Raw genomic sequence first — 27,653 nt, forward strand, 5'->3', positions numbered from 1 at the left:
AAAGTTCAAGATTTTGTAGCATTAATAACTTGTACTGTTTTACCAGATATTCTTAAGTAACACTGAAAAAAATTGTTTTTTCATTGTGAATGTTTGGTTAATGAAAAATGCAATGATTCCTAGTATAGTTTGGTGCCACTGCCTTGGTTTCGCTAAAGCACCAACAGTTTTACCTACCACTGCTTTTACACCATCAGCACAAAGGGAAACACATTGATAAAGGAAAACAACATCTAATTATGAAAATGCTTTTGATCTTGAAGATACTTTGAGTACTGATAGTTTATGACCAACCCAAAAGATACTATTATTCCCCTTTCTCAGGTAAACTTAAAGCAAGCCAAGAAGTGGGAGATCTAGGATCTGAACACAACAGGAATGATTCCAGAACTTACTTTCTTAATCCACTCCAAGTGTGTTGTGTCTAATAGGTGATAGCAAATAGGTGATGCCTATTTCCATCCCTCTGGCCTAGTCAAGATTGGTTCAGGTAGGGGTTTGAGTTGAAGGCTTGCTAAGTCAGAGACACATTAGTTATTTCCAAGTTCCTATTTCAAAGGAGAGGTATTTTTTAAGAGATATAAGTTTATGGCTATAGCAAGTGAGCCTCTATAGTACTGCCAGAAAATGCTAGAAAGAAATTATAAATGCACTATGCCAGAAATAAAAAACAAAAATAAAAAAACGCTAGGTATCAGCTTTTTACAAAAAAATCCTGGGTCACTAAAGGGTGAAAAGACTAAGATTGTTTTGTTCAATGGTTGGTGGCTTTCAAAGATTTGTAATAGAAAAAACTAGAAGATGTAAGTTGTTGATTTGAGAAAAATGGGGAAATTATGCTTTTGAAACACAATGAATCAAAAGAAATGATGTGTAAAGTGATCATTCTCAGAAGCTGGCATTTTGCAATATCCTGGGCAATAGGAAATGAGGAAATAAGCTAGGATAGCGGCAATGGGGATAGAAACAGGAGGATGAAAACAATAGGTACTCAAGAGATAGAATCAGCAGAGCCTGGCAAATGGTGGACGAGATGGTCCAACAAGAGAAGAGCCAAAGATAAATTTTAAATATTGTCCATACCCACGCTGTTCCCACGCATATGACACATCTCCCCAACTAGACTGTGAGCTCCTTAAAAACAAGGACCATGTCTTATCTTTTCTTTTAGTAGCAGAATTTGATACACTGTTGAGCATATAGTAGGTACTCAAGTAAATAAATACAGAATTAATCAGGTGATTCAGCCATTAGCCCTCTTACCTTAAAACCAACTACCCCCTTCTTCTAATCTTACCCTTTTGGTTCATTCATACAGATTATTTTGAGAACTCTTAGTTTAGTTCAGCTCAGCAAACATTTACTGAGCATTTGCTGTTACCAGGAACTGGAATGAGTGCTAGAAATATGTAGGTGCAAGTATAATGTGGTCCCTGCCTTCCAAATGCTAAGAATCTAAAGGAAAAGAGACACATTATGCTAATAACTTTGCGGCCTTACATCATGAATGAAATCGTGTGGAATCACAGAGGAAAGGGCAATCACTTCTGCCTTGAGCAGTTGGAGAAAACATCACAGGGAGTATCTGAGATGAATTTTGATGTTTGAATAGGAATTCAACAAGAGAAGAAAAGAAACGTTCCGGGCAAAGGAAGTAGCTCATTCAGTTCATGCAGGAAATTATCTGGTTCTTTTCCTGTACAGGTGCTGCATGAGTCTGACACAGAAAATAAATAACTCCCCTTGGTACTTCAAATTGATGCTTGCAGTAGATTAGGAAAGATAAACATGGAAACAGATACAATACAATGTGCTGTGTGCAATGATGAAATTATGACCCAGGTACAGAAAAATACAGAAGAGGAAAATGAAGGGGAAGGTGAAGACCTACTCTGGGCCAGGCATTTTTCTTTACATGCTGCCTAGGGGTATGTAAGGCTACACAGAAGAAAGTACTAGCTGAATAGTGAGCAGTTTATAGAATGCTGACCCTTAAATCATATTTCTGGCTTGTGGATATATTTTCTTTGGTCCTCACAATATTGCCTTGTGTGGCAGTCACAGAGTGGGTCTCACAAACTGCTAACTATAAGGGGCTTAGTGGACAGAAGGCCTGCCTGCCTGCCACCACCCACTACCTCCCCCTTCCCTCCCTTCCTCTTTCTCTCCTTTCTCTCTGATAGATAGATAGATACGTAAATTTCTCTGTCTTTCTCTCTCTCTCTTTCTGTATATGTACATATAAATTACAATTTAATAATTTTCCAACATTTAAAAATTGATATTTTACTCAAGAAAATTGGGTTCCTGGCTTCCCTTGGGGTGTTTGGGGGATATTCTTCCAACATTAGGCCACCATTCTAGACTGGTGACCATCCCTAAGAGCTGAATAGTACCTCTTCCCTTTCAATGAGATATAGCTCAGTCCCCACTTCTCCCTGTTTTATTCCCAGTAATGAAGATCACTTGCCATTTAACCACATCCTATGTTGATTTTATGTGAAACCATCATAAGATTGTATATCAATGATACTTCAATTAATATATATATATATATATATATATATATATACATAACACAGTGGTTCAATGGTTACCCATATTATTATATCTTCATCCCTTCTAGTGGAGTTACTATCTATCCACGTAGAAAGGTGTTACAGAATCATTGACTATATTCGCCTTGCTGTACTACTGTCCCCATGACCAACTTACATTGTGATTGCAAATTATTGTGCCCCTTTATCACTTTCACCCTCCCCCTCCACCTGCCTGAACCCTTCTCCCTTTGTACCACTAGTCACTTCCCAGTGTCTATGAGTCTACTGCTATTTTGTTTTGCTGCGTTTTTATATTCCATAAATAAGTGAAATCATATGGTATCTGTCTTTTTCCACCTGGCTTATTTCACTGAGCATAGTACCCTCTAGATCTATCTATGTTATTGCAAATGGGAGGATTTATTTCCTTTTTATGGCTGAATACTATTCCATGGTGCATATGTACCACACCTTCTTTTTCCATTCATCTATTGATTTGAGTTCTGTTATTTTGATCACATTCTACCATGACAATAGAATGAAGTGAGCTAGGCCTGGAAACTGGAAGAACAATAAGGAAAACTAATGAAGTTCTAAGCTGGGGCAGTGTTGGTAAAAGTTGAGAGGAGCTGGATGAATTTGAGGGGTAGTTCAGGGATAGAATCAACAAGACATGTTTAATAACATGTAGGGACTGATAGGAAGGAGTCAAGGATGACTGTCAGATTCCTTGATGTGGTAACTGAGTGATTCATAAGCTTCCCCATTTTCTTCTCATTTTCTATATATAAACTCTTCTAAACAGATGTCTACTTTATTCCTTCATATGCCAGGAAGTTTTCAGAAAACACAAGAGCTGTCATTGGAAATAAAAGTACAAGAGAGGGACTTCATTGTTACCAATTAGAATATGATCAAGAATTTAAGAGACTATGTTGAGATCTCTTAAGAAGTACATATTAGCTTGTAGTGGCATTTCATTTAAATACTACTGCAGGGTCCAAGACTGATGTTACTTGGAAATTTTGTAGTTGGAGTGTTATTGACAACATCCTAAATCAGTTTTTACGATCTTGCAGTTCAAATATCATACCTCATCCCAAATGACTCTGCTTGCTTTCCGACTCAATCCACCAAGCCTGCTCTTAATTCAACCTACTATACTGTCCTTGAATTAGTCATGGTAAAATATCATATTTATCATGTCATTCCTTATTAATAAGGAAAATCTGTTTTCTCCAGAAAAGCCCACACTCTCCTGTGTGGCATTCAGGACACTTTCTCATACACTCTCAAAGAGCTGTGGGGAGTGAAGGAAATAACTGTGCCGGCCACTTATTCCTAATATTCCTGCAATTACCCATTCCATTTTCTTGCCAGTACCTTGACTGTCCTCAAGGAGGGAGTTATAAGGTCTTAGCATAGTGCCTGACAGGTGGAAAGCACCCAGTGAGTGTTACGTATCATCTTTGATTTCCCTCTTTCCCTCACCAGTTCCAGCCATTAATATAAATCCTGTCTGTTCTACCTCTAAATCTTGTCTCAAATCTTGCCAGTCCCACTGCTTACCAGCCTATCCAGCTGCCATCAGTTTCTGACCTGGCCAGTTTCAGTTGGTCTTCCTCCTCTCTGCTTTGGACCTCTCCAGGGAGTTTTTAAACAGCAACAGGTGTGATCTTAAACTAAATCCAATCATGCTACTCCCCTGTTTTAAATCATCATGACCCAGAAACCTTGCTGTGTCTTCCTAGGAACCCAGCGTCTGACCCTTCCCTCCCACCACCTCGCCCCCCATTTCCTTTCCTCACCATGGCTATTCTGGACTCATTTGAGCTCCTTGAACAAGTCCTGCGCTTTGTTCTTTCAGGGTAAGCACATACTGTCCGTCAACTTGAAACACTCTCAACTGCCTCAATCCCTTCTTTTCATCTCTACCTTAGGCCTTTCCTCACTTTGAACATTTTTGGCCATTTTTTCTTCTTTTTTATCTCTTTCTATCTTCCAAGGAAACTTCAGTGTTAGCCACAGCTTACTCTGATTTGACCATCACTTTAATACATTCCCATAAGCTCTCTACACTCTCGTGACTGTTGGTGAGTGCTGCTTCCTCTGTGAAATATTGAACCTGGAAATCCCACAGTGTCCACAGCCTGCTGCCACTAGTTCCATCCCCTGTTCGTTATAAATCTATACTTTCACCTTGTTATGATCACGGTCTTTTCTACCCACTTCTATTCTTCAAGTCTGTGAACATTTTCCTTGCGGCTCTTCATCCATTTCTCATTCCTTGGGGAATCAACCACATGCGCTCTTCAAACCTCAGCCCTAGAGCAACCAAACCTTTCCTTTTCACTTGATTACTAAGCACTGCGGGAGGAAAGCCCATAATCACACCAGCAGTGTCCCAACTAATCCCAGTGCATCTCTCTTGCCTCATAGCTGCAGTACCAACCCTTTACTCCTTCACCTAAGTGTCCAAGTCCATTCTAGGCTAATATCACAAAATCTAAAGGTCTAAAGAGAAGACACATCATCAATCCAGAACTCCTTCAGCTTCCTTCTCCTCTACCTTTAAGTGACCCTATAACTTCTTCCACCTTAAAATAACACATATAACTTCATCTATAAGAACTTAGTCTTTCTTATCTCAGAAAAGTACCCCTCTTCCTACCCAAGGCTATGTTACATGATCTCAAAAGCAGACTTTCATGTGTTCTTTGGTTATACAAACTTTATAAGTATAACGTGTATGTATATGTGTTTATAGTAAGACATATTTATAAGGAAAAATTGAAGATGGATTTGCTCTAAACAACACAAGTAAAAAGATCTATAATTGTGATATCTATTGAGAACCACTATTAATATATTGGTAGACAGACTTACAAAATTTTTCTATGCACATATACTATAAAGTGAGGTCAAAATTTGAATCCTATATTGCATCATACTTTCTTTACCTAAAACACAAGATTTCTTAATCTCATAATACCATTGTATTCCTTGGGATGGCTATAGCACATGTATTTAACCAGTATCTACGGAAGGACTCAAAGAATCTGGATTCTAGGCCCTATTCTCACTCCTCATTCCTCAAAATTTTGCTTGTCACGTACTCTCCTTCCCTTCTGTACCTTCAATGTCCCTTTCCAGGGGCTTCTTCTCTTTAGCCCACAGGCATGCCTGAGTCCCCACCCTGCACTCCTCTAAAATCTTTTCTGTACTCCTTGTCATCAGGTACTACCATGAATCTCCCCTAAGAAGAAAGCCTTCCACATAAATAGTGACCTACCTTTACTGTATCGCCCTTTAACTTCTCATGAGTTCTTTGGCCCACTGTAATCTTTCTCCTTCCATCTGTCTGTTGAAGCTACTTCTTCCCCACAATCTAAAATACTTTCCTACAAACTATTACCAATTCCCAAGCACAGATCTCCTGGTGGCTCTTCTATTCAGCAGCTTCCAGAAAACTATAATTTAATAAAACAAAGGGGGGGCATCCTAAGTACAACTCCTAGAAGTTGTAATTAAATTAAATGAAAACAGTCATTTATTATTCCTAGACTGAGAACTGTATTAAAATATACATGGATTGTTAGATAACTTATAAAAAGAAAGAAAGACAGAAAGAAACTTTTGAAGGGAAAAATCTTTGTGTAGGTAATTGCAAGCTACAGTAGTTAGAAATGTCTATATTATACTTACATCTTTATGCCCTAATAATAGGCCTTGGGCCATTCATCTTTTGATAATGCAGTATGTTACAGAAGGTAGATGTGAGAAAGAGTGTGAATGATTTTCATTAAGTAATGTCTATGAGAAAGATATCTTTTTATCCTCTGTGCCATTCCAGATTTACTGCCTAAAATAAAATATCTCCCAGGATCATTTTTGCCAACCAATGAATGGACCTTTCTATCAAGTGACGCTTTTCTCCTAGCATATGGCTTAAAGAGTTCTTTATTTTAATTTGCTATTATCTATTTTAACCTTCTGATGTCTTTATTCTATCTACTTATATTGTTCATCATTCTATTATATTCATTGGCCAATGGTCAAGCTATGCACTAGTAAATTTCAATCTATATGCATACCAGAAAGTTACAGATTGGAGGCTGAGGTATAATTGTATATTTGACAACAACATATATGTTATTTTGTAGCATAAATAAAAGTAAACAAATGTGTTTGCTAGAGCAGCTGTGCTTATGACAGACTTGTAGATAGGCTTGTATATTGATGGTTCTTGGCAGGGAGTGAAAGGAGCACATAGATGCTCCTGGGGTGAGGGGAGTATGCAGGAATCTCAGGGTTGGTAAGATGATATACACAATTGCAGTGTCTATCAGAATGGAAATGGGTGTTAAGAACTTAAAAGACATTGTTTCAGCTTCCCTTTATGTAGCTTTTATTCACCTAACAATTTTCAGTAGTACCTACCTAACCATCCCTTCCCCACATTCAGAATTTCTAGCTAAATTATCTTTATCAAAAGAAATAACATGTAATAAAAGTGTGGGTTAAAATTCATCAACAAGTATTTGTTGAGTGAGTAAGTAAGACTGTCAGTGAAAGAGTATATATTGTCTGACTTGCATCCCCCCTTATTGTCTTCATGCTTGTAAGGAAAGGACCCTTCTAGCAGTGCTGTGTCAAATTATTGGAAATTAATTAACTGGCTGATAATAACCCATGTGCTAGCTAGCATGTGTGCTCAGCACTCTGCAACTACATGTGTCATTTGCTTTCATCTTTATAGCAATTACTATGAAATATGTATTACCCTCATTTTACAGATGAGGAAACAGACTCAACGTTAAGAAATTTGCCCCGTGTCAAATAGCCAGCAAGAGCAGAGCTGGTACTCAAACTCTGGTCTGAATGACCTGAGTCTCTGCTCTTCCATTCGGAATTTTTAAAAATATTTTCATGATACTTATAGGAGTGGTTTAAACTATTTTCAAAAATACAGAATAGTAGCTCACTATTACTATCACTTTTCTTATTTTCCTACCATCAATTTTTTTTTTTTTCACCCAGGAGAGACCATGTGACATAATGGAAAGAAAATGGTATTTGGAGCCTAACAAATCTGGTTTGAATCTGAAATCCACTATTGACTTGCTTTCTGTCTTCTGATAAGTTACTTCACTCTTCTCAGCCTCAGAGTTTTTCATTTATTTGTCGTTTGTTTTTGTTTTTTAATATATGAAACAGGAGAAAATACTCTCTACTGGATTGGGGATTATGAGATACCTTGCTCATAGGATAAATATGCAATAAATGTTAGTTCCCTTAAGGATATTTTTAGTATTTGACTAAAGACTTTATAATAAAAAATTCTCCCTCTTAGGTAGTTTGAATTATTGAACAATTTTACTATTACTAATGAGTAACCAACAATTTTCTTATTAAAAACAAGTCATTTTCTTGAACATTTCCAATGGTGATCATACTGTGATTAAAATTTCATATACTTTTTTCCCCTCTCACATTTATATAATGAACATTTTTGATTGTCATTAAGTAACATCACAATTTTAATGGCTCCAAATAGTCCTGCATTCAGGTAGAAGTACCACTGTATTTTCAATCATTTTCCTTTGTTTGGATGTTTGTTTATAATTGTGAATTGTTTTGAGTTTTTTTTAACATTAGAAACACAATACTGTGACAAAATTTTGAACACAGATCTTTGCACACATCTCTGATTATTTCTTTAGGATAAATTCCTAGAATTGAATTACCAGATTAAACAGTATTTGAAAGCCAGAACTTCTAAAAAAAAAAAATCAGAGAAATTCTTTGTATATAGAACATTCTATAAATGCATATGATTATGATATCACCTTATCTACCCCTTTTCTTGTAACCTCATTTTGAGGATAATTCTCATTTGGAGAAAAAAACTTTTCATGAAAGAGGAGCTTTTCTGAGGATATTGTACTTATATTTGCAACCATCAACTAAACACTGAAGTGTCCTTCCTTTTTGCTTATTCCTTTTCTGAGAGGAGATGGAGTGCAGTACATGGAAGAGGAAATGGCATTTGGCTTGTGCTCTTGGGGGAGAATCAGCAAATGTGGAGGATTGGGAACCCGGAGAAAGAATGGTCCATGCCAGCCACATTCATCAACCACAGAATATGCCCAAATGCAAAGGAACAGCAGCCCACCCAGAGCTTTTTCCAGGGGCTGCCCTCCCCAGCACGGCACCTTGCAGTTCCCATTGACTGGGTCAAGTATCAACACTCAGTTAATTAGTCACAATTTTCAGGATCTAAGGGTGTCAGCCAAGGGTCTGCCTGTTCACACAGAGAGATTGCTGCTCAGAGGAGAGAGGTTCTGGGGTCTGCCCCTGCAGCTAGCTGGCTCTGGGATGACTGTCAGGGGCCTGGACTGATGGGTCATGAAGAACAGCAGGCACTAATTTCACTGGTCCTCTCTATACTGAATGCTGCTGGCTGGTAGCAGAGGCCTGCAAGGGAAGGCTGGGAGAGAACAGTAAGGGGAAATGGGAAAGCACTTTAAATATTTCATTTACTTAGCTGAATTCAGATGAACCGCTTCCAGAGAACCATGGTGACTAGCCAGGCCCAGCTGGCAGACCTGTTTTAATGGAAACACAAAAGCTTTTGGAAATCTTTGGGACCAGAAACACAGGCCCAGGTATACTCTGTCTCTTCCTACCTCTTTTCATTGTGATCCTGATCCATTCATTCTTCTCTTCAGTGTGGATCTGAGGGCAGGGCAATGTATGTCAGTAAATGTCAGCGCCACCATGTTCTTCACTGTAGAGTCAATTCTAAAAAGAGTGGTTGAATGTTGTGAGGTGATCAAAGCTATTACTTTAAAGGTTTAATGATTCACAGAATAAGTTTTAAAAAGGCAGCGGTGGTCTACTTCCCCCTCTAACAGTTCCTGAAGCCTAACTTTTTCTCTGTTAATAAGAGCAGTTTTCCTATAAATCTAGCCAGAGATCCAAAAGAATCCTCTTAAGTCTTCCAGTTTAACCTTTCAATAGATGCTTGAGTCCCTCATGTCCAGCAACTTGCCAGCTGCACATTGAGTTAAGGGTCCTCCCTCCGTTCCAGAGCCTCCTATTCCCAATTTGGACTCTTCTGTATTTGTCCTTCTGCTAAGCCACAATTTGAATACCTGGGCTTTCCACTTTTATTCTTGTAGCCACAGAACAAAATAGCTTCTACTTCTCTATTACATTCCTTAATAAGCTGTAGACTTTTACTGTGTCCTAAATCTTCTCTTTTAGACCTTTAACTATTCTCAGTAAATTTGTCTGTTCATTCATTCATCAATTATTTATTGAACAATAATACATTCCAGACAAGGCACCAAGAAACAAAGATGAATACTACACAATTCCTGCCATCTACAAACTCAGTTTAAAGGATAGATATAAATATATAACTGCAGAATAACACGATCCATGTCATAGAAAAACATAGAAATCTACAAAAACGCAAAATAGGAGTCACCTTTCCAGAAGAGTAGAATTGGGTGGTCATTGAATATTTCCTAGAGCAGATGCCATCTGAGCCCTATCTTAGATAATGAAAAGAACTGGACTGGCCAAAGGGAAGTTGGGAAGTTTTTGGTAAAAATACTATGAATAAAGGCCAAGAGACAAGTTATAGTCTGGATCATGCAAGAAAGAGCTAGCAGTTCAGTTCAGTGTTCCTAGGGGTAAGTATAAAGCTAGAAAATAGAGAGAGTAGATTATGAGCTATATTATAAATATCTTTCTCAGTTGACAATGTTTTGAGGGCCCTCCCAAACATATTGATATTGTCAAGAAAGCATTTGGTATCTCTTAATCTCTGTTTGCCTCCTTCCCTATCCCCATTAATCAAGAAATTATTATCCCAATGTATATCATCTCTAGGAAAATCAATGAACTCCAATTGATGGTTTTGGATCTAGACCCAAATTACATTGAAGACACTCATGTTACCATCCTTTCCTTCCCAAACCCCTGTATCTTAAAGAAACTGCCTTATAAGTTACCTGAATGCCACCTTGGTGGCTGTATACATAATATTGAAACTAGTTTACAGTGAAAATATAGTGATCACTAGATACCAGACTGTGATTGCCTTTCCCACTCTGCCCTGAATTCCATGAAGGCAGAAATGATTCCATCTCATACAATATTGATACAGTCATCTGGTGTCAATAGATACTTAAAACTGAAAGTGGATTCACATACACTCTGCTCTGAAGAACCTCAAGGTAAAGACTCATCCGATTCTCCTTCTTGCTGTCTTTGTTCCAGCCCAATAGTCTGTTTCTTGGACCTGGCATACCCTTTTTCACCTCAGGGATGTTATCTATGTTCCTTCCTCTCCTGGAGCAATCTACCTAAAAATAACTAACTGCTGTTCATCTTCAGGAAGAGTCCTTATGTTTAGTTCTCCTGTTAGCCCTTCCTACACACTGCACTTCCCCTTCATATGTTTCATAAACTGACATAGTCACTTCTGTAGCTTCCAGGCTTAACCCAGTGCCAAGCACAGAGCTGGTGTTTAATAAATATTAAATACGTTTCATGGTTACATGACTGCTACTAAGTAATATCACTGTTCAATAAACACTGGAATTTTTCAAAGAACAAACCGAATTAGAGAGATGTGAGATGTCAGAAGTATAAAAGATACGGGATCTTAGTCTCCGTAATGAATTATTCATGTCAGCCTTTCAACACAAATGTACAATTGTGAAAAGAAGCCTCTGGAATTTTTATTAATTCAGCCAAAAAAAATTGCTAAACATTACCGTGACATTTGCAGTGGTGTAACTGTCAAGTTATAGCTGATCTTATTTTGACATTGAACTTTTCTGACTAATTGAGTGCCCTAATTAATTTTTCCAGATTAACGACTAAATTCTTAGTCTTCATCTCTTTTTACCCAAGAGCAGAACTTAATCAAGTGATTGTAAATTTAGTAAGTTTATTTGTTGTAAGAGTATATGGAGAAATTAAATATCCAGTGACAGGGGACTAGGTTAAAGAGATGATAGTACATGACCTTGACGAAATATTAGTTATTTAAAATGGATAATTATAAAGACTACCCAGCTATATGGAAACAGCTTAAAATATAGTTTGAATTAGAAAAAAAAAATAGAACACAGTATGGAAAGATAATGTAGTCATGGAGGTAGAGAGTAAAAGAACGTGTAAAAAAATATGTTAATGAAGATGGTTTGTGAATTTGGGGGAGACTTTTAATTATGTCTTATTACAGATTTCAGAAGGTTATAGTTCATTGGATGTCAATTACTATAACCTGCAGGAGTATGTTTGAAGCTTATTAGAATATAAACTATTAAAATCTACATGCTGCAGCAGTAATGTATTACCTGTCTATATCCATGCACATTAAAACCTGTTTATTACTGAAAAGAAGCTCACATTTATTATGACTCTAGAAGGAGGCCCTGCCCCTGAAGTCAATTTGATGGACAAACAATATTAGAGTGCTACCAGAAATAACAAGATGGAAACACCCAAATTTCACTACTCTACCAAGTCAAAATATTTTCACATAACTGATTTCCTTTCATTTTTTTCCATAATAATATATAATTTTGACAGCTAACACTAATTATTTTCTTTGGCATTTTTGCATATTACACAGTGTGTAGGCTTTTATTTCCTACTTCATAATTATCATTTTAATTGCTGTATAAAGGAAGCATTTCTCCAAAGCAAAAATGTAAGACAGTTTGAATAGGCAAACATGCAAGGCTCCTTGAGTTCTTGCAGTACAGGGACAAGCTTAAGTGTTTTTCCTGACCTTCCTTTGTCTGCTGACAGTGCACTTTATAGCTTTGCATACAAGACTGTTATCACCTGATTTCCATTTAGTAGTAAATTAATAATATAGAGTGCAAGGGGAACTAGGTTTAGCCATATCATTCAATGTCTACTTATTGTTTCTACAGGGGAATTCTGGCCTGGGCTTCAGTATTGCTGGAGGGACGGATAATCCCCATATTGGAGATGACCCTGGAATATTTATTACGAAGATTATACCAGGAGGTGCTGCTGCAGAGGATGGCAGACTCAGGTAAAGATATGAAACATTTGAATTATTTGGAAAGTAAATCTTGCCCATCAATGAGATGTTGGGGGAGAAGTGACAAAGAATTGAAGGGCAGAGACACAGTAGTGAAGCAGAGTAAAAGTTTTATTTAAAGTTACTTAAAGAGAGAAAAAGTACAGGCCACCTCAGCAAGGAGAGGCACCCTGAAAGGTTGGAGAGAGAAAGTTTAAGATGAAAAGGTTATGCACTTAGAAAGTGCAGGCGACCTCAGAGAGGAGTGGTCCAAAAGGTTGGGGGTTCCCCCTTTTAACTATGTTGTTTACGGCTGGGCTTGCTTGCCATTATTAATTGCCCAGATTGCAAACTGCTTGATTAGGGCCAAAGGAGAAAAAAACAGTATGTAGGTGAAGTTAAAAAATATAAAACAGTATGTAGGTAAAGTTAAAAAATAAGCTGGGCTTGCATGATTAACACAATAAAGACATGGGCTGTGCTTTATCTGGGGCACAACATTCCAGGCCAAGTTGTTCCTGGCTTTTTGAGCTTTAACTGATTAACTTTGGTTTTTTTCTAGTGGGCTTTTTCCTGGTCTTATTCTCTTTCCACCCCACTCATATCTATTTTCCTGCCTAACAGAGACACATATATACCTTTGGAGAACAACAATACTACAGAATTCTGTACTTGAAAGAGGAGGCTGTCAGAGCAATCTTCCTGTAATGACTTTGCAGATATCTTACTTAATTTCAGTTAGTATTCAATTTGTGTTTGTCGACGGCTACCACATTTAACACTGGGCTAGGCACTATGAGGAGGGGATGTAGATAGAACTTTTGTTCCCTGGAGCCTTCAGTCTGGTTGGAAAGAAGAATACTATGAGCTGATGAACAAATATTAAAATATATAGAAATATGCTCTAAGTAGTGTTAGCAAATGCAGTGTTGTAGACACTGTGTTTGGTAGACTTACCAACCATTAATAAGGGCTTTCTGTAAGAGTTTGGACGGAGTCTAGAAAACTCTTCCATAGGAAGATTCCATTCTGGGTCTTAAAAAATAGTTCAGATCATTAACCGCACAAATCTGCACAAGAACAGAGGGACAAAGAGCAAATCGCCCCAACAAAAAGGGAAACAACACAGTAAGGTTAAGTCAAGGAGATGGAGTGGGGCCAGATACCGCTCAGGAGAGAGCAGCTGCTTGAGTCAAGGCCCCTTTTTTAAAAGAATTAAAGATTATTTGGGTAATTAAGAGTCACCCATTTGGGGAAATTAGTAAATAATATAGAATTCTATCCAAGATCAAAATACTAGCTAAAAGGCATTGTGGATTGGAACAATCAGGAGAGATTTCCCTTGGGAGAAATACATCCTAACATTATTTTAGCATCTCTATTAGATTGTAAATCCCCTCAGGCCAAGCTGTTACATAGAGAAGTGACTTAATAAATTCTTGCTGAATGAATGAGTTTGAAAGGAATGAATTAGTAAAATGGGAAGAGGAAGAAGGGTAAATTAATGAGTAGGGAGGTGGAGTAGCACAAGCAAAGTCCTCCTGGTAAGAATGGTTTCAGCTTGCGTGGAGCCATGAGGACTGTGACCGAGGTAGCAGGAACGTAAGCTGCGTAGCCTTTCTTCAGCCTGTTATTTCATTAAGCACCAATAAATACCCTAGTTTACTGTTTCGCTTACAAAGCAGAGAAAGACACTTTTGTTCCCTATCCAATTGTTCTGCACAGTGATCGCTTTGAACAGCTGCATCTTTGCAGCTTGTGGAGGAGAAGCACAATTTATTTTCAGGTGCATCTGCATCTCCTATCAACAGGAAGAGAAATGAGGGACACTCCCACAGGAAATAACATGCCTTTTGACAATAGAATTTTCAAGCTGAATTGATCAAGTTAATTTCTGAATGAGGAAAGACCCATGCTACAGAATGAACAATTTGAAACAGATAACTGCATAATTCTGCAAGTCATATTAGGGACGGGGTTTGCTAATATTGGATGCTGAAGAAGCTCTATTTTAAAAGTTTAGAAATAGAGTGAAAGGATAATTCAGAAATTGGTGGGCCACAATCACTATTTCATACCATTCTACCTAGAAGTAGGAGAACTTCCATCTTTTTGCCAAATTCCAGCTCTAAGCTGGAGATAGAATAGCTTTTATGTTACATGCTCACCTACCCTACAATTAAGAATGAAAAGTGGCATCTCTCAGAGTGCCACCATTCTTTGCCTGCAAGCATAGGTGGTAACCCCATGCCTAAGGAAATTAAAGGAAATTCTGCTGTTCTGGAAGCATCATTCAATAATAAACAGCATAGTCATAATGATAACTAACATCTATTGAGCTTTGATCATGTGTGGGCCATTGTGCTAATACAGATAGATGGATGAATGGATAGATGATAGATAGATAGATAGATAGATAGATAGATAGATAGATAGATAGATAGATAGATAGATAGATAGATAGATATACAAAGATGTAAACAGACATATAGATAAACACAAACACACCACCTTCTAAATACTTAAAGCAGTCATATGAGGCAGGTATTATTGTTATGACCATAATAATATGAACTCAGGAAATTTAAGCTTTAAGACTTTAAGATTACCTCGCTAGCTTTAAATACATCCAAAAACTAGTCCTTACTATCCCATATGTACTTTCTGAACTCTCATTCAATCGTAAAATCTCCTACATCTATATCATTAGAACAACTTTATAAATATTTCAACTGCTGTTTATCTCTCACACACACACACACACACACACACACACACACACACACACACACACACACACACTATTCAAATTGTTAGGGGTTTAGGTTATGATCAGTTTCTCAGCATTTTAAATACCTGGCATCTTTTGGAAGACATTGTTGACTTTGTTCCTCATAACATCCTTAGGATATATTTCTAGGAGTAGAATTTCTAGAACAAAAAGTATGAGCATTTTAAAGAATTTTGATACATATGGCTAAATTTCTTTCCAGAAAGATTTTACTAAATTTTACCTCCATTGACAATATTGGAGAGGGCCAATATGATATGTCATCAGCATTTTATGTACTTTATACACATATAATTTGGGGCTACTTACCAAAGCAAACAGTGGCGCATGTCCTTGCTTTACTTTGCATCCATTTGATTAACAATCAGGTTGAACTTGAAAAATAAAATGTTGTTACTCATTTATATTTTCTCTTCCAGAAGTAGTCATTCAAATTTGATAGCATTACCTATCTTTAAAGTAAGAACATTTTGAAAAGAACACTAGGTTTTTCTTCCAGGACAGAATAGATACATTTCCATGTTTTAAAGAATGATTTTTATTTCTACTTTGGTATCTGAACTATAAAAATGCCCTTTGTGTAGCTTCAAGTCCCTGGATTGCTGAGGACCAATATTGATCTGTCATCCTGGGGAAGAGCTATCACATGATAGGCTCCGCTTGGCTTGGCCATACAGCAATGACATTTTACACAACAGTGCATTTATTAAGTCCATCCACAGCATAAAAGCAGCATGTCCTAGCAGGCAAAAAAAGTGGTTGCTTGCCAACTTCTTGACAAGTGACACAGTTTAATCTCTTAGCCCTCAGCACAGTCATTTCTACTTGCAGGCAAGGTGAAAAATAAACAAGTTTTCTTAATTCCATCGCTTTATTTGTTCCTTATTTGTCTGTTTGCAAGTAAGGTTGACTTTGTCCTTCCTTATGTAAGCCAACATGATATACATGTTTATTTCAAATAAGAATAATATTGATCACAGTGAGGTTTGATTTTACTGACCAAAGTTGAGAGGTCAAGGACAAATGTTTGAAGTACACAACCCCTATGTATAAAGGACAGCACTGTGCCATTTTGACTGTCATTTGTCAATTCACTCCATGGATTTTTCATTAATTTATATTCATTAACTCACTAGTGATTTTCAAATTAGCACATAAGGAGAAAGAGAGAGAGGAATGGCAAGAAAAGTAGCAAAGGGAAGGAAAAAAAAGAAGAAAGAATGGTGAATATTAAGAGCTGAAGCATCATATAACCATGAAATGACAAGGCTTACACTTAAAATTTTTCTGCATAAATGAGAAACACCTGACAGAGGAAAGGGAGCAACTTCCAAGCATAACAGTCTGAAACATGCCCAAGACCCACTTTCAGATTGTTCAAGGAAATGAAAGATTTCCAGTAACTGATACAAAATTAAAAGATTGCTAAAGTCTTAAGGTACCTCACATCAAACTTTTCACAAGTTGAACGGACTGCAAATTAAAGCCTCATGAGTCACCAAATCCAACCTGTCAGTTTCGGCTATAATCCAACTTATTACTGCACCGAATGACTATGATGCCATATTTTCCATTTGAGGACAAAGACTCTCAGCATCTTCAAAGCCAGGTCAACATTTTTTTTAATCATTGTTTTTAGGTTACAAGTAGTATATAAGCCCAACTGTTGCTCTGAACAAATCTCCAGGGAAAGGGGGTCTTCATTATCCAGGGCAAATGATACCAGCACCCTCTGTAGAAAGGTGTCTGCTTGGGATCTCAGAGGACTCACTTTTATGTATTATTTCCCTCTGTCTCCGCCCACAAGAATGAAGAGAGATGAGAAGGACCAGCCCTCTGTCCTTTGATTTCTTCTATCAATACTGTTAGTTCTAAATGTGTTGGTAACTTAGCCAGTGGTTCTATAGTGACTGGTAATGACAAGTCTCCAATATTGGAACTATACAGGAAAATTTCTAAACAAGAATAATTTCAGCTACACATCTGGTAGAACACCAGGCATCCACAAACAGTCTTTCAAAGCTAGAAAAGCATCTCCAACAGTTTTCCTATTTTGGTCAACTATTATATAATCTAATAAGAAAAATCTTTCTATGGGTTAAAGGAAATACCTTTATGGAAGCATGCAGTCCCCACACTTTTTTTTAACAAGTTGTGGCAAGACTTCTGGATATCCACATACAAAAGAATTAAGGTGGGTCCCTACCTCTTACCATGCAGAAAAATTAACTCAGTGTGAATCATAGACCTAAATGTAAAAACTAAAAGTATAAAACTCTAAGAAGAAAACATAGGATTAAATCTTCATGACCTTGGATTAGGCAGTGAGTGGCTTCTTAATATACCAATGAAAGCAACAAAAGAAAATGATAAATCGGACTTCATCAAGATTAAAAATGTGCTTTAATGGACACTATCAAAAAAGTTAAAAAACAACCAAGAGAGTGCAAGAAAATATTTCAATAATATATCTGATGAGGAATTTGTATCCAGAATATATAAGGAACTTTTGCAATTCAACAATAAAAAGACACCCTAATTTAAAAATAGGCAAAGGATTTTTATACTGGTTTCCTACTCCTGCTATAACACATCACTACAAACTTAGTGACTTAAAATTACACAGATGTATTACCTTATTGTTCTTGATGTCAGAAATTCAAAATCAGACTCACTGAAATAAACTCAAGATGTTGACAGGGCAGCTCCAGAGAATCTATGGAAGAATCCAGACTTTCCCTGCCTTTCTCAGCATTTGGAGGCCACCTGAATTCCTTGGCTCTTAACTCCTTCTTCTATCATCAAAGAACATCTGCCCAACCTTTGCATCTGTAATCCTATCTCTTCTCTTATAACTCTACTGCCTCCTTCTAATAAGGCCACCTCTGATTACACTTGAATTGCCTAGATAATCTAGGATAACCACCCTAACTCCAGATCCTTAACTTAACCACTTCTGTAAAGTCTCTTTGACCTATAACATATTCATAGGTCAGAGGGTAGGACTTGGTCCTGAGGTATGAGGCATTATTCAGCCAAACACAAATTTGAGTAGATATTTTTAATTGATATATAGTTGATATGCAATATTATATTGGCTTCAAGATGACAAAACAGTGGTTCAACAGTTACACATATTATTAAATCTTCACCCCAACTAGTGCAATTATTATCTGTCAACATAGAAAGATGTTACAGAGCCATTGGCTAAATTCTCCATGCTGAATTGAGTTTTCTGTGCCCCTTTATCCCCTTCACACTCCACACCCATCTACCCCAACCCCATGGTAACCACCAATCACTTCTCAGTGTCTATACGGCTATTTTGTTCATTTTGTTTTGTTTTCTTATTCCACAAATAAGTGAAATCATATGGTATTTGTCTTTCTTTCTCTGCCTGACTATTTCACTTAGCATAATGCCCTCTAGGTCCATCCAAGTTGTTGCAAATGGCAGGTTTCTTTCTTTTTTACAAGTGAATAATATTCCATTGTATATATATATACCATATCTTCTTTATTCATCAAACTGAAAGGCTTCTGTACAACTTAAGACACTATCAACAGAACAAAAAGGCAACCTACAGTATGGGAGAATATATTCATAAATGATTTATCTGATAAGAGGTAAACATCCAAAATATGTAAAGAGTTCATATGCCTCAACACCAGAAAAACAAATAAGCCAATTAAAAACTGGCAAAGAACCTCTGCAGACGTCTATTCAAAGATGAATACATATGGCCAATAGGCACATGAAAAGATGCTCCACATCACTAATAAGGGAAATGCAAACCAAAACCATAATGAGGTATCACCTCACTCCAGTTAGAATGGCAATTATCCAAAAGACAAGAAATAACAAGTGTTGACAGGATATGAAGAAAAGGGAACCCTCCTACAGTGTTGGTGATGTTGGTGGGAATGTAATTTTGTGCAGCCACCATGGTTCCTCAAAAAACTTAAAATAAAAATACCATATGACCCATAATTACAATCCTAGGAATTTACCTAAAGGAAACAAAATCCCCGATTTGAAAAGATATATGCATCCTTATGTTTATTGCCACATTATTTACAATAGCCGAGATATGGAAGCAACCAAAGTGTCTGTCCGTAGATAAATTAATAGATATTTATTTGAAAAAGGTTTGCAAAATGGCTAGTAAGATATTAAAGATATCTTTATACGATATCTTTATTAAGACAAAAAGATATTCAACATTATTCATTAGGGAACTGCAAATCAAAACTGTAGAGTGATACTATTTCACATGCAATAGGTTGGCTATACTAAAAAAATAGGTAATAATAAATGTTAACCAAGGTGTGAAAAAATCAGAACCCTCCTGTACTGCTGGTAAGAAGGTAAAATGGTATAGCTATTTTGGAAAACAGTCTGGCAGTTACTCAAAAGTTAAAAGAGTTACCACATGTATGGCAATTCTACTCTTAGGTATATACCCACAGAAAATTGAAAACATATGTGCACACAAATTTTGTACATGAATGTTCATAGTAACATTATTTATAATAGCCATAAAGTAGAAACCACCCAAATGCTCATTAACAGATGAATGGATAAATGGTAGTATATCCATGTAATGAAATATTAATCTGTCATGGAAAGGAATTAAGTACTGATGCATGCTACATCATAGGTGAACCTTGAAAACAGTATCCTAAGTGAAAGAAGCCAGATTCAAAGGACCACATATTGTACAATTTTATACTTATGAAATGTCCAGAATAGGAAAATCCATATAGATAGAAAACAAATCAGTCATTGCCAGAGACTAGTAATGAGTATGGATTTCTTTTTGGTGTGATAAAAATATTTTTAAATTAGGTAGTTTTAATGATTGCATGACTCTGTGAATATACCAAAAATCACTGAATTGTACACTTTAAAAGGGCAAGTTTTAAAATCTGTGAATCATATTTCAATAAAGCTGTTATCGAAAATATCCAGTTATTCTTTTCTGGCATAAAATATTCTTATTTTCAAATCTGAGGAATTTATTTTTCTAGTTTCAGAACTCACAACTTCTTCACATTTCTGTCAAGTTACAGATAGAGTTCATTTGAAGTTCCATTGTTTAGAGAAGTTCTTGAATCTGTTCAAGTACAGAATGCCTTTGGTTTGGGTCCATGACTGTGTGGACTAAGAAATCTTTAAAGTAGGCAAATATCATACCATGCTCCCATATGCTAGACAAACTAGTATATGTTTGGCCTTGTGTTCCACCTGCTAAAATATCAATACTTAATAAAAATAACCTGATAGTTAAAGTTTGTATTTTGTAAAACCAAAACAAATCACTGAAGTGCTTTAAAATTTTGAAGGATTAATTCATACTGAGTTTTGTAAGCCCCAATCATCCAAATATACTTAAGGAAGAAAACATTTTGATTCCTGGCAAAGGAACAATAGGATTATTAAAACACAGATGTGATGATTCATATCCCTTAAGCTTGGCTCCAGGAAGCTTTAAATATTGTGACTTAATTCTAGCCTCTTCTTTGTGTATAGGGAGCAATTTCTCACATTATTTGTAGGTCAAGACTTAAACTTCCAGTTCAGACTGAAAGTTAACAGGATGTCCTGTTCTGGTGAAGGTAAGACAGAGACCTGGGTATCTCTGCCACCAACTAGTCCTGAAACCTTGAGGTCATACAACCATCTTAGCCTTAGCTTCTTTCTCCATAAAATGAGTATGATAGAGGATCTTTAGGAATTTTCAGTTTTAAAATCAAATTCTGACATCTGACTTTTGTTGACAGAGATGTTCAGAATGCTATTATCACAGCCAGCTAATCAACCCTTTGTTTTGATTTAATCTGAAGCTCTGAGAAGATGCAATGTTTACTACATTCCTAAAGCAAAGAACTGATCACAGTTTTAAATAATGATAAAGTATTTGTTATTACTTATGTCAAATGGTCTCCCAAGAAGGCATGTTGCCATTCTGCTATTCTGAAACTATATTTGTTACTGATTTTTGCAAATAGCTCTTTGGGATCTAGACTAAAACAAAACATTTTGTGGGGAGGTGGGGAAAGACACTCAAATTATCTCCTTGTTTCTAGTTTAGTGGTAATTCCAGTTATTTTGAGGAATATTTTTTTCTGAAGTTATAAATTATATAATTATTTAGAAAGGCCTAATTATGTGGTAAGCTTTGTGCAAGCATCATGTCTTTGCAAATTGATCTAACAGGTAGATGCCAAAATCATAAAGATGTTAGAGCTATTTAATATTCATTTAGTTCCTATGCAGAGGTTTTGGCAACAGTAAATTGGAGACCTATGTATCATCTCCTCAGTGAGGTCTCTCTTTGCACTGTCCACTCCAAGTCAGGTAGCCTTTACTTATAAAATAACATCCCACAGCCCCACACCTCTCCACCCACCCACCTCTGCACATTGCATTTTAGTTACCTGGAGAAAGCTTATGCTGAAAGCCAGATTGGAACTTAAAATTTTGATTCGGAGTTCTGCACCAGGAAATTTCACAGGGAGAGCAGCTTCCCATCCCCAGCTCCCAGTACTACCCCACCCCCTTCTCTTCCTGCTCTCAACTCCTTCCTGTACCATACTGTTCAGGGCATGGGGGCATGCCTAGGACACATGCACAGACAAGCTTCACCCCCATCCTCTGCTGCAAATAGCTATCCTTTAACCACTTTGGAACCTAGGATTGTGCCTAAAACCTGCACCAACAGCTCTTCGGAATTTGAACTTGGGAAAGAGGTCTGTGCAACCACTGAAGTAGGCTGCAGACAGGGAATTCCAGAATATGTCTGCAGCAGGAGAAGAGAAGGAGACCTAAGTGGTAGCCTCCCCTTGGCCTTGTAATGCCCATGAAGTGATCACTGATGAACATTAATCCCTTAAAGATTAAGTGGCAGGTGCAATAAGGGAAATACATTCATTGAGTTTTAGGGACCAATAAAAATAAAATGAATAGGATAGGTAGGTTATTGGTAGACTTCTTGGCTTTTAGAATTCCTCATATTAAAGCACGTGGTAGTAACTGTTGCTTTCCTAGCACTTTAGAGAGTAAGTTTTCCTTTGTTTTAATAATAATTTATTTGCTTTATATGACTTAGTTGTGTTCTTAACGACTATATCTGAAGAGAGGAAACGTGGGAATCTCTAAGACCCCTTAATCTGTCACCATTCTGTGTGTCTGAAATCTCATGTTATTTATTCATTAATGTATTTCCTATAACATCTAGCTAGCACTGTCCCTTACCCATAAGGGACACTTAAACTAATAAAAGCAGCCATTTGTTATGCTTTTTTCCATGAGTTTTTGGAGGCTCAAAGAGGTTAAGTTACAAGTGGCTGAACCAAAATTCTAACCCAGTCTGTTTGATTCCAAAATCCATGTTCTCCCAAGCACAACACTTGTCTACACTTGTCTGGAGATGAATAACTAGACATATTTAAGAATCTGTGAACACAGAGCCCTGCCAACATCCTGTGTCACAGCATTAAGTTAAAACGGCAAACATACCTAAGTGGAACCCAGATTCTTTCAGTCATTTAGGAAATAAATGATTGGCATGAGCATGGACTGGAGGTCTAGCTACTACACAACTGAACATGCAAAGAAGATGATAAAGATTAAGTGATTTTGTTTTTGAAGATAATGTAGTTCTCTGATTAGAAAGTAATGCATGTTCACTGTAGAAAATTTGGGAAATGTGGACATTAATAATGTAAATTACAATAATTCACAATGCCCTCACCAAAGGGACCTATTGGTTATATTCCTTCATATTCAATGCATGTAGTTGAACTGGTTTTCCTACCTCTTTCATTTCATATCACATCATGGCATTTTCTTACATTAAAAAAATACTTTGCAAACAGTTTAAATGCTGCATAATTTCATGTCATATAGGTGTAATATTATTTAACTGTTACTCTATTTTGGATATTTAAATTATTTATTACATTTCAACAAATGTCTTTGTGTAAGGGATTTAACAGTCTGACAGATATTAGAGAAAACCAGGTTCACTATTCCCAGGTCAGCTGTTACACATTTCTGAGTTTGAAATGTTTAAAAATTGGCTCAAGTACACCTTATTGCTTTTTTGTTTTTTTTAATCATAAACCAGGAGTCTTCTTTTACATTACAGCTAAATGAAGTAAGACAGTTTTTACTGGGTAAAACCAAGCTTCCAGAGAACGTATTAACATTCACTATTAGAGTTACACCAACACTCTGATCTAAGACAATTTATAAGTCAGCCTCAGGCAGGTGACCTACAACTGGTCTGTAAAGACCCATGTGTTATCTGAATTTGGCCCAGTCATTTTTAGATACACAAGTTAGTCTGGTATTTAGAACACAGATGTCAGGGCCACAATTTATAGTCCACAATACCCTACTAATAATTAAAATGTTAGTTTCATTTCACTTTTACTTCTACCTTCCATTAACTCCTCTAAGTATTATAGTCTTATTTAGTAGTAAATTATTAATGAGAAAAGGAGACCAGTAGGAAGAAGAAAAAAGAATGCTTCCTTTTCAGAAAATACATTAAAGAAGGAATTATTAGCTGCCTTTGTTCACATCTGTATTAAAACATGAATATAAACTCTTGAATATTTGTTATCCTAGGTATATATAAAATATATATATGATTTACAGCTGCATTTAAAAGCACCCCACTGTGCTGGCTGTGAAAGCACCAGAGCTGTTTATCTGCCATAAACTCATCTCCTCTGCATTCCCACCTCTCTGGCAGTCAGATTGGGACATCAAACATGCAAATCTGAGTTAGAAACAGGAACGGGAGAAGCCACGTTTGTTTGAATGTGGGGAGTGAGAAGAGGTAGTTTGTGGATTTTCGCGGTAGTGGGGTAAGAGATTTTGAGTGAGCTGGTATCACTGTCATCTGGTCCTATGACAAGTTACTGAAGTTGGGAAATTAAGTGAAGTGACAAACATAAGGAGTAAAGCAAGTATTTATTAAACTGATCCTGAGTCTTCCATTTTACTTCCAGACTTTTGTTATCCATTAAATATCTGCTGAGTATTCTGCTATATCTCAGGCACTCAGAGCAGGAAATAGGGCAGGAAATTTAAAAAAAAACAAACAGGATCTATGCTTGCAGTCCACATAGTAACCATAAATTCAGGGTTAAAATGAGTGTTATGAAAGGAAAGTACATTAACTGTGAAAGGCTGTAGCAGCATGACCTGATCTAGTCGGGGGATCCAGGGCAAGCGTTGTGGAGATGAGATATTTAAGCTAAGATATAAAGGGTAAGTGCTAGCCAAGTGAAAAGGGCTGGAGGAGTCCTCAGGCAGAGGGAACATGCCCACGGCCCTGAGGAAGGATAGGGAGGGGACCACTGGACTTAGAGCTGGTGAGGGAGGGCGGGCAGGCACACGAAGAAAATGGAGCGGTGGACAGGAGCAAGCAGGCAGAGAGCCTTCTGTGCCTTAGTAAATACCTGTTCTTTATTCTTCTGAAAGCAACACGAAACCTTGAATTTTTAAATAAGAAAATGGCTGAACTAAATGTTACCCACAAAGACCACTCTGACTGCTGGGAGTCTGGCTTGACTGACGACAATACATGCAGGGAGAGCAGCTCAGGAAGCTATTGCAGAGATTCAGGTGACAAATGATGGTGCCTGGACTAAGATGCTGGCAAAAAGACTCAGAGAGTGGACAGATTTTGACATACATTTAAGGGGTAAACTTGGTAAGTCATAGTGATTAATTGGAGTGGATTGTGAGGGGAGCTTGTATTCCTTCAAATAAATCATCAATGCCTTCCTGTCCCGAGCCCCATATCGGGTGTTGGGTTTGCAACATCCTTGTTTTCATGAAGTTCATCATCTGGAATTATCAGAATGACTTTGAACTATGGAACATGACAACTGGTAAAGAATGGTAGAATCCCAAATTGGAAGTTTAATAGTACCATTTTGGACAATGTTCAGTTTAAGATGCCTATGAGGGATTCAACTGGAGATATCAAATAGGCAGTTGAATATAAAGATTGGGAACTGAGATATCCTTCTTGGAACATAATTGTGCATCTTTAAAGCCAAGAGAATTAAGAGATTGCCTTGGTATAGAACAAAAAGACAAGAGGGCCAAGGACTAAGTCTTGAATTATTCCTTTTATTGTAGGTTAAACTGGAAGTTTTTCATTTGAATAATGCCTACCTCTAAGAGTATATGGATAGACTCATGGGACTTAATTTCCATAACTTCAATTTGACCCACCCAAGAAGTAGCCTGCAACTTTATGCTTCTTCACAACTTTTCCATTTACAAATGTTTTTCTCCTGTTTTACAAAAGAAATGTATATGGCTTGCCCACCCCAAATCCTATAATGTTTCTATTTATACTACTATTTACTATTTAGAACTATTTTACTATATTTAACAGTGTTATTTTACTGGTAGATATATAAAGGAACAATTTGAAATATTGTTGCTCAGGATGAGAAATTCAGTGGCTCTAATGATTGAGTACTTAATCCTTTCTCTAAGTCATGTGGTTTCCCATCTTTGCTCTTAGTAAAATTGAAAAGCAATTGTCATTGGATAGATTATTAAAATAGTTTTAATGATAGATAACTGGATCTGAGGCACATTACTTGGAAGGAATTCAAAGTTGTCTTTCCTATCTACTTGTTTCTGTGAACAAGTTTTCTCAGCACTTAAGTTTGTAGAAATAAAAAATAGGAATTCTGAATCTTGTCTTATCCTACCCTTAATTCGTATTCATCAGTGGAAACATGAGCTAATTTTTTAAAGTTTCACTCACTCCATTAAGAAATGAATCCCCAGTACAATTGCATTTTTTTTGTCTTAGATTTATAGATTGAAATTCATAATATATTTAGGTTATTCTGGTTTCTTTTACTTTTTTTATTAGAATATAGTTGATATACAACATTATATAGGTTTCAGATGTATAACATAGTGATCTGACAATTATGCACATTTGACAATTATATACTTTATGACAAATATATATATATATACATAATTATATACATTTAGTAATGTATACACCACAGTAAGTGTAGTTAGCATCTGTCACTACCAAGCTATTACAAAATTATTGGCTATATTCCCTATGCTGTACTTCCATTCCTGTGACTAATTTATTTTATAATTTGAAGTTTGTACCTCTTAATCTCCTTCACTTATTTCACCCATCATCCCCACCCTACTCTGTTGTCTGTGCTTTTGAGTCTATTTTTTGTTTGTTTCTTTTGGATTTTAGATTCCACATAAAAGTGAAATCATATGGTATTTTTCTTTCTCTGTCTGACTTACTGCATTTAACATAATACCCTCTTGGCCCATCCATATTGTTGCAAATCACAAGGTATCATTCTTTTTCATGGCTGAGTAATATCCCATTGTATATATGTGCCATGTCTTCTTTATACGTTTGTCTATTGATGGACAATTAGGCTGCCTCCATATCTTGACTATTGTAAATAATGCTGCAATAAAAATAGGGTGCATATATCATTTTGAATCAGTGATTTTGTTTTCTTTGAGTAAATTCCCAAAAGTACAATTGCTGGGTCATGTTGTATTTCTTTTCATTTTTTAAGAAACTTCCATATTGCTTTCCATAGTGACCATTCCAGTTTATATTCCTACCAACATTGTACAAGCGTTCTCTTTTTTCCACATCCTTGCCAACGTGTCATTTCTTGTTTTTGTTTTTGTTTCTTAATATTAACCATTCTGACTGGTTTGAGGTGATATCTCACTGTGGTTTTGATTTGTATTTATTTCCCTGATGATTAGTGATGTTGAATATATTTGATAGCATATTTGAGATCTTTTCATGTGTCTTTTGGCCATCCATATGTCTTATTTAGAAAATGTCTATTCAGATCCTCTGTCCATTTTTTAATTAGATTATTTGGGGGTTTTTCATGTTGAATTGTATGAGTTCTTTATATATTTTGGATATTAACCCCTTGTCAGATATATCATTTGCAAATATATTCTCCTGTACAGTAGATTACCTATTTATTTTGTTGAATTACCTTCATTTTTGTTTCTTTTGTTGTGCAGAAACTTTTAGTTTGATGTAGACCCACTTGTTCATTTTTTGTTTCCCTTTCATAGGGAGAGATAGCCAGAAAAAATTACTAATTTTGATCTTTAAGAGTTTACTGTCTATGTTTTCTTCCAGGATTTTTATGATTTCATGTCTTATATTTAGCTCTTTAAT

At 36.5% G+C, this 27,653-nt stretch overlaps 1 protein-coding gene and 1 long non-coding RNA gene across 20 annotated transcripts in view; one reads left to right on the forward strand and one right to left on the reverse strand.

The window, feature by feature from the left end:
* Positions 1–22,073, reverse strand: part of LOC118917518 (uncharacterized) — a 131,420-nt gene extending 109,347 nt beyond the window's left edge. For 2 of the 3 annotated variants that reach the window (XR_008999188.1, XR_008999189.1), the window contains exons 1-2: positions 21,850–22,073; positions 9,230–9,344 (exon numbers count right to left, since the gene is read on the reverse strand). This is a non-coding gene — a long non-coding RNA (uncharacterized LOC118917518). The remainder of the gene's footprint in view (positions 1–9,229; positions 9,345–21,849) is intronic. The other variant, XR_008999187.1, reaches the window with a different exon arrangement.
* The window catches only part of DLG2 (discs large MAGUK scaffold protein 2), a 1,919,888-nt gene that overhangs the window by 1,367,528 nt on the left and 524,707 nt on the right, over positions 1–27,653 (forward strand). For all 17 annotated transcript variants that reach the window (XM_057507175.1, XM_057507177.1, XM_057507176.1 and 14 more), the window contains one exon: positions 12,506–12,630. In XM_057507175.1, coding sequence (XP_057363158.1) covers positions 12,506–12,630 — 125 coding nt within the window. The remainder of the gene's footprint in view (positions 1–12,505; positions 12,631–27,653) is intronic.

Source organism: Manis pentadactyla, chromosome 9 (assembly GCF_030020395.1).
Source record: "Manis pentadactyla isolate mManPen7 chromosome 9, mManPen7.hap1, whole genome shotgun sequence".
Lineage (NCBI taxonomy): Eukaryota > Metazoa > Chordata > Mammalia > Pholidota > Manidae > Manis > Manis pentadactyla.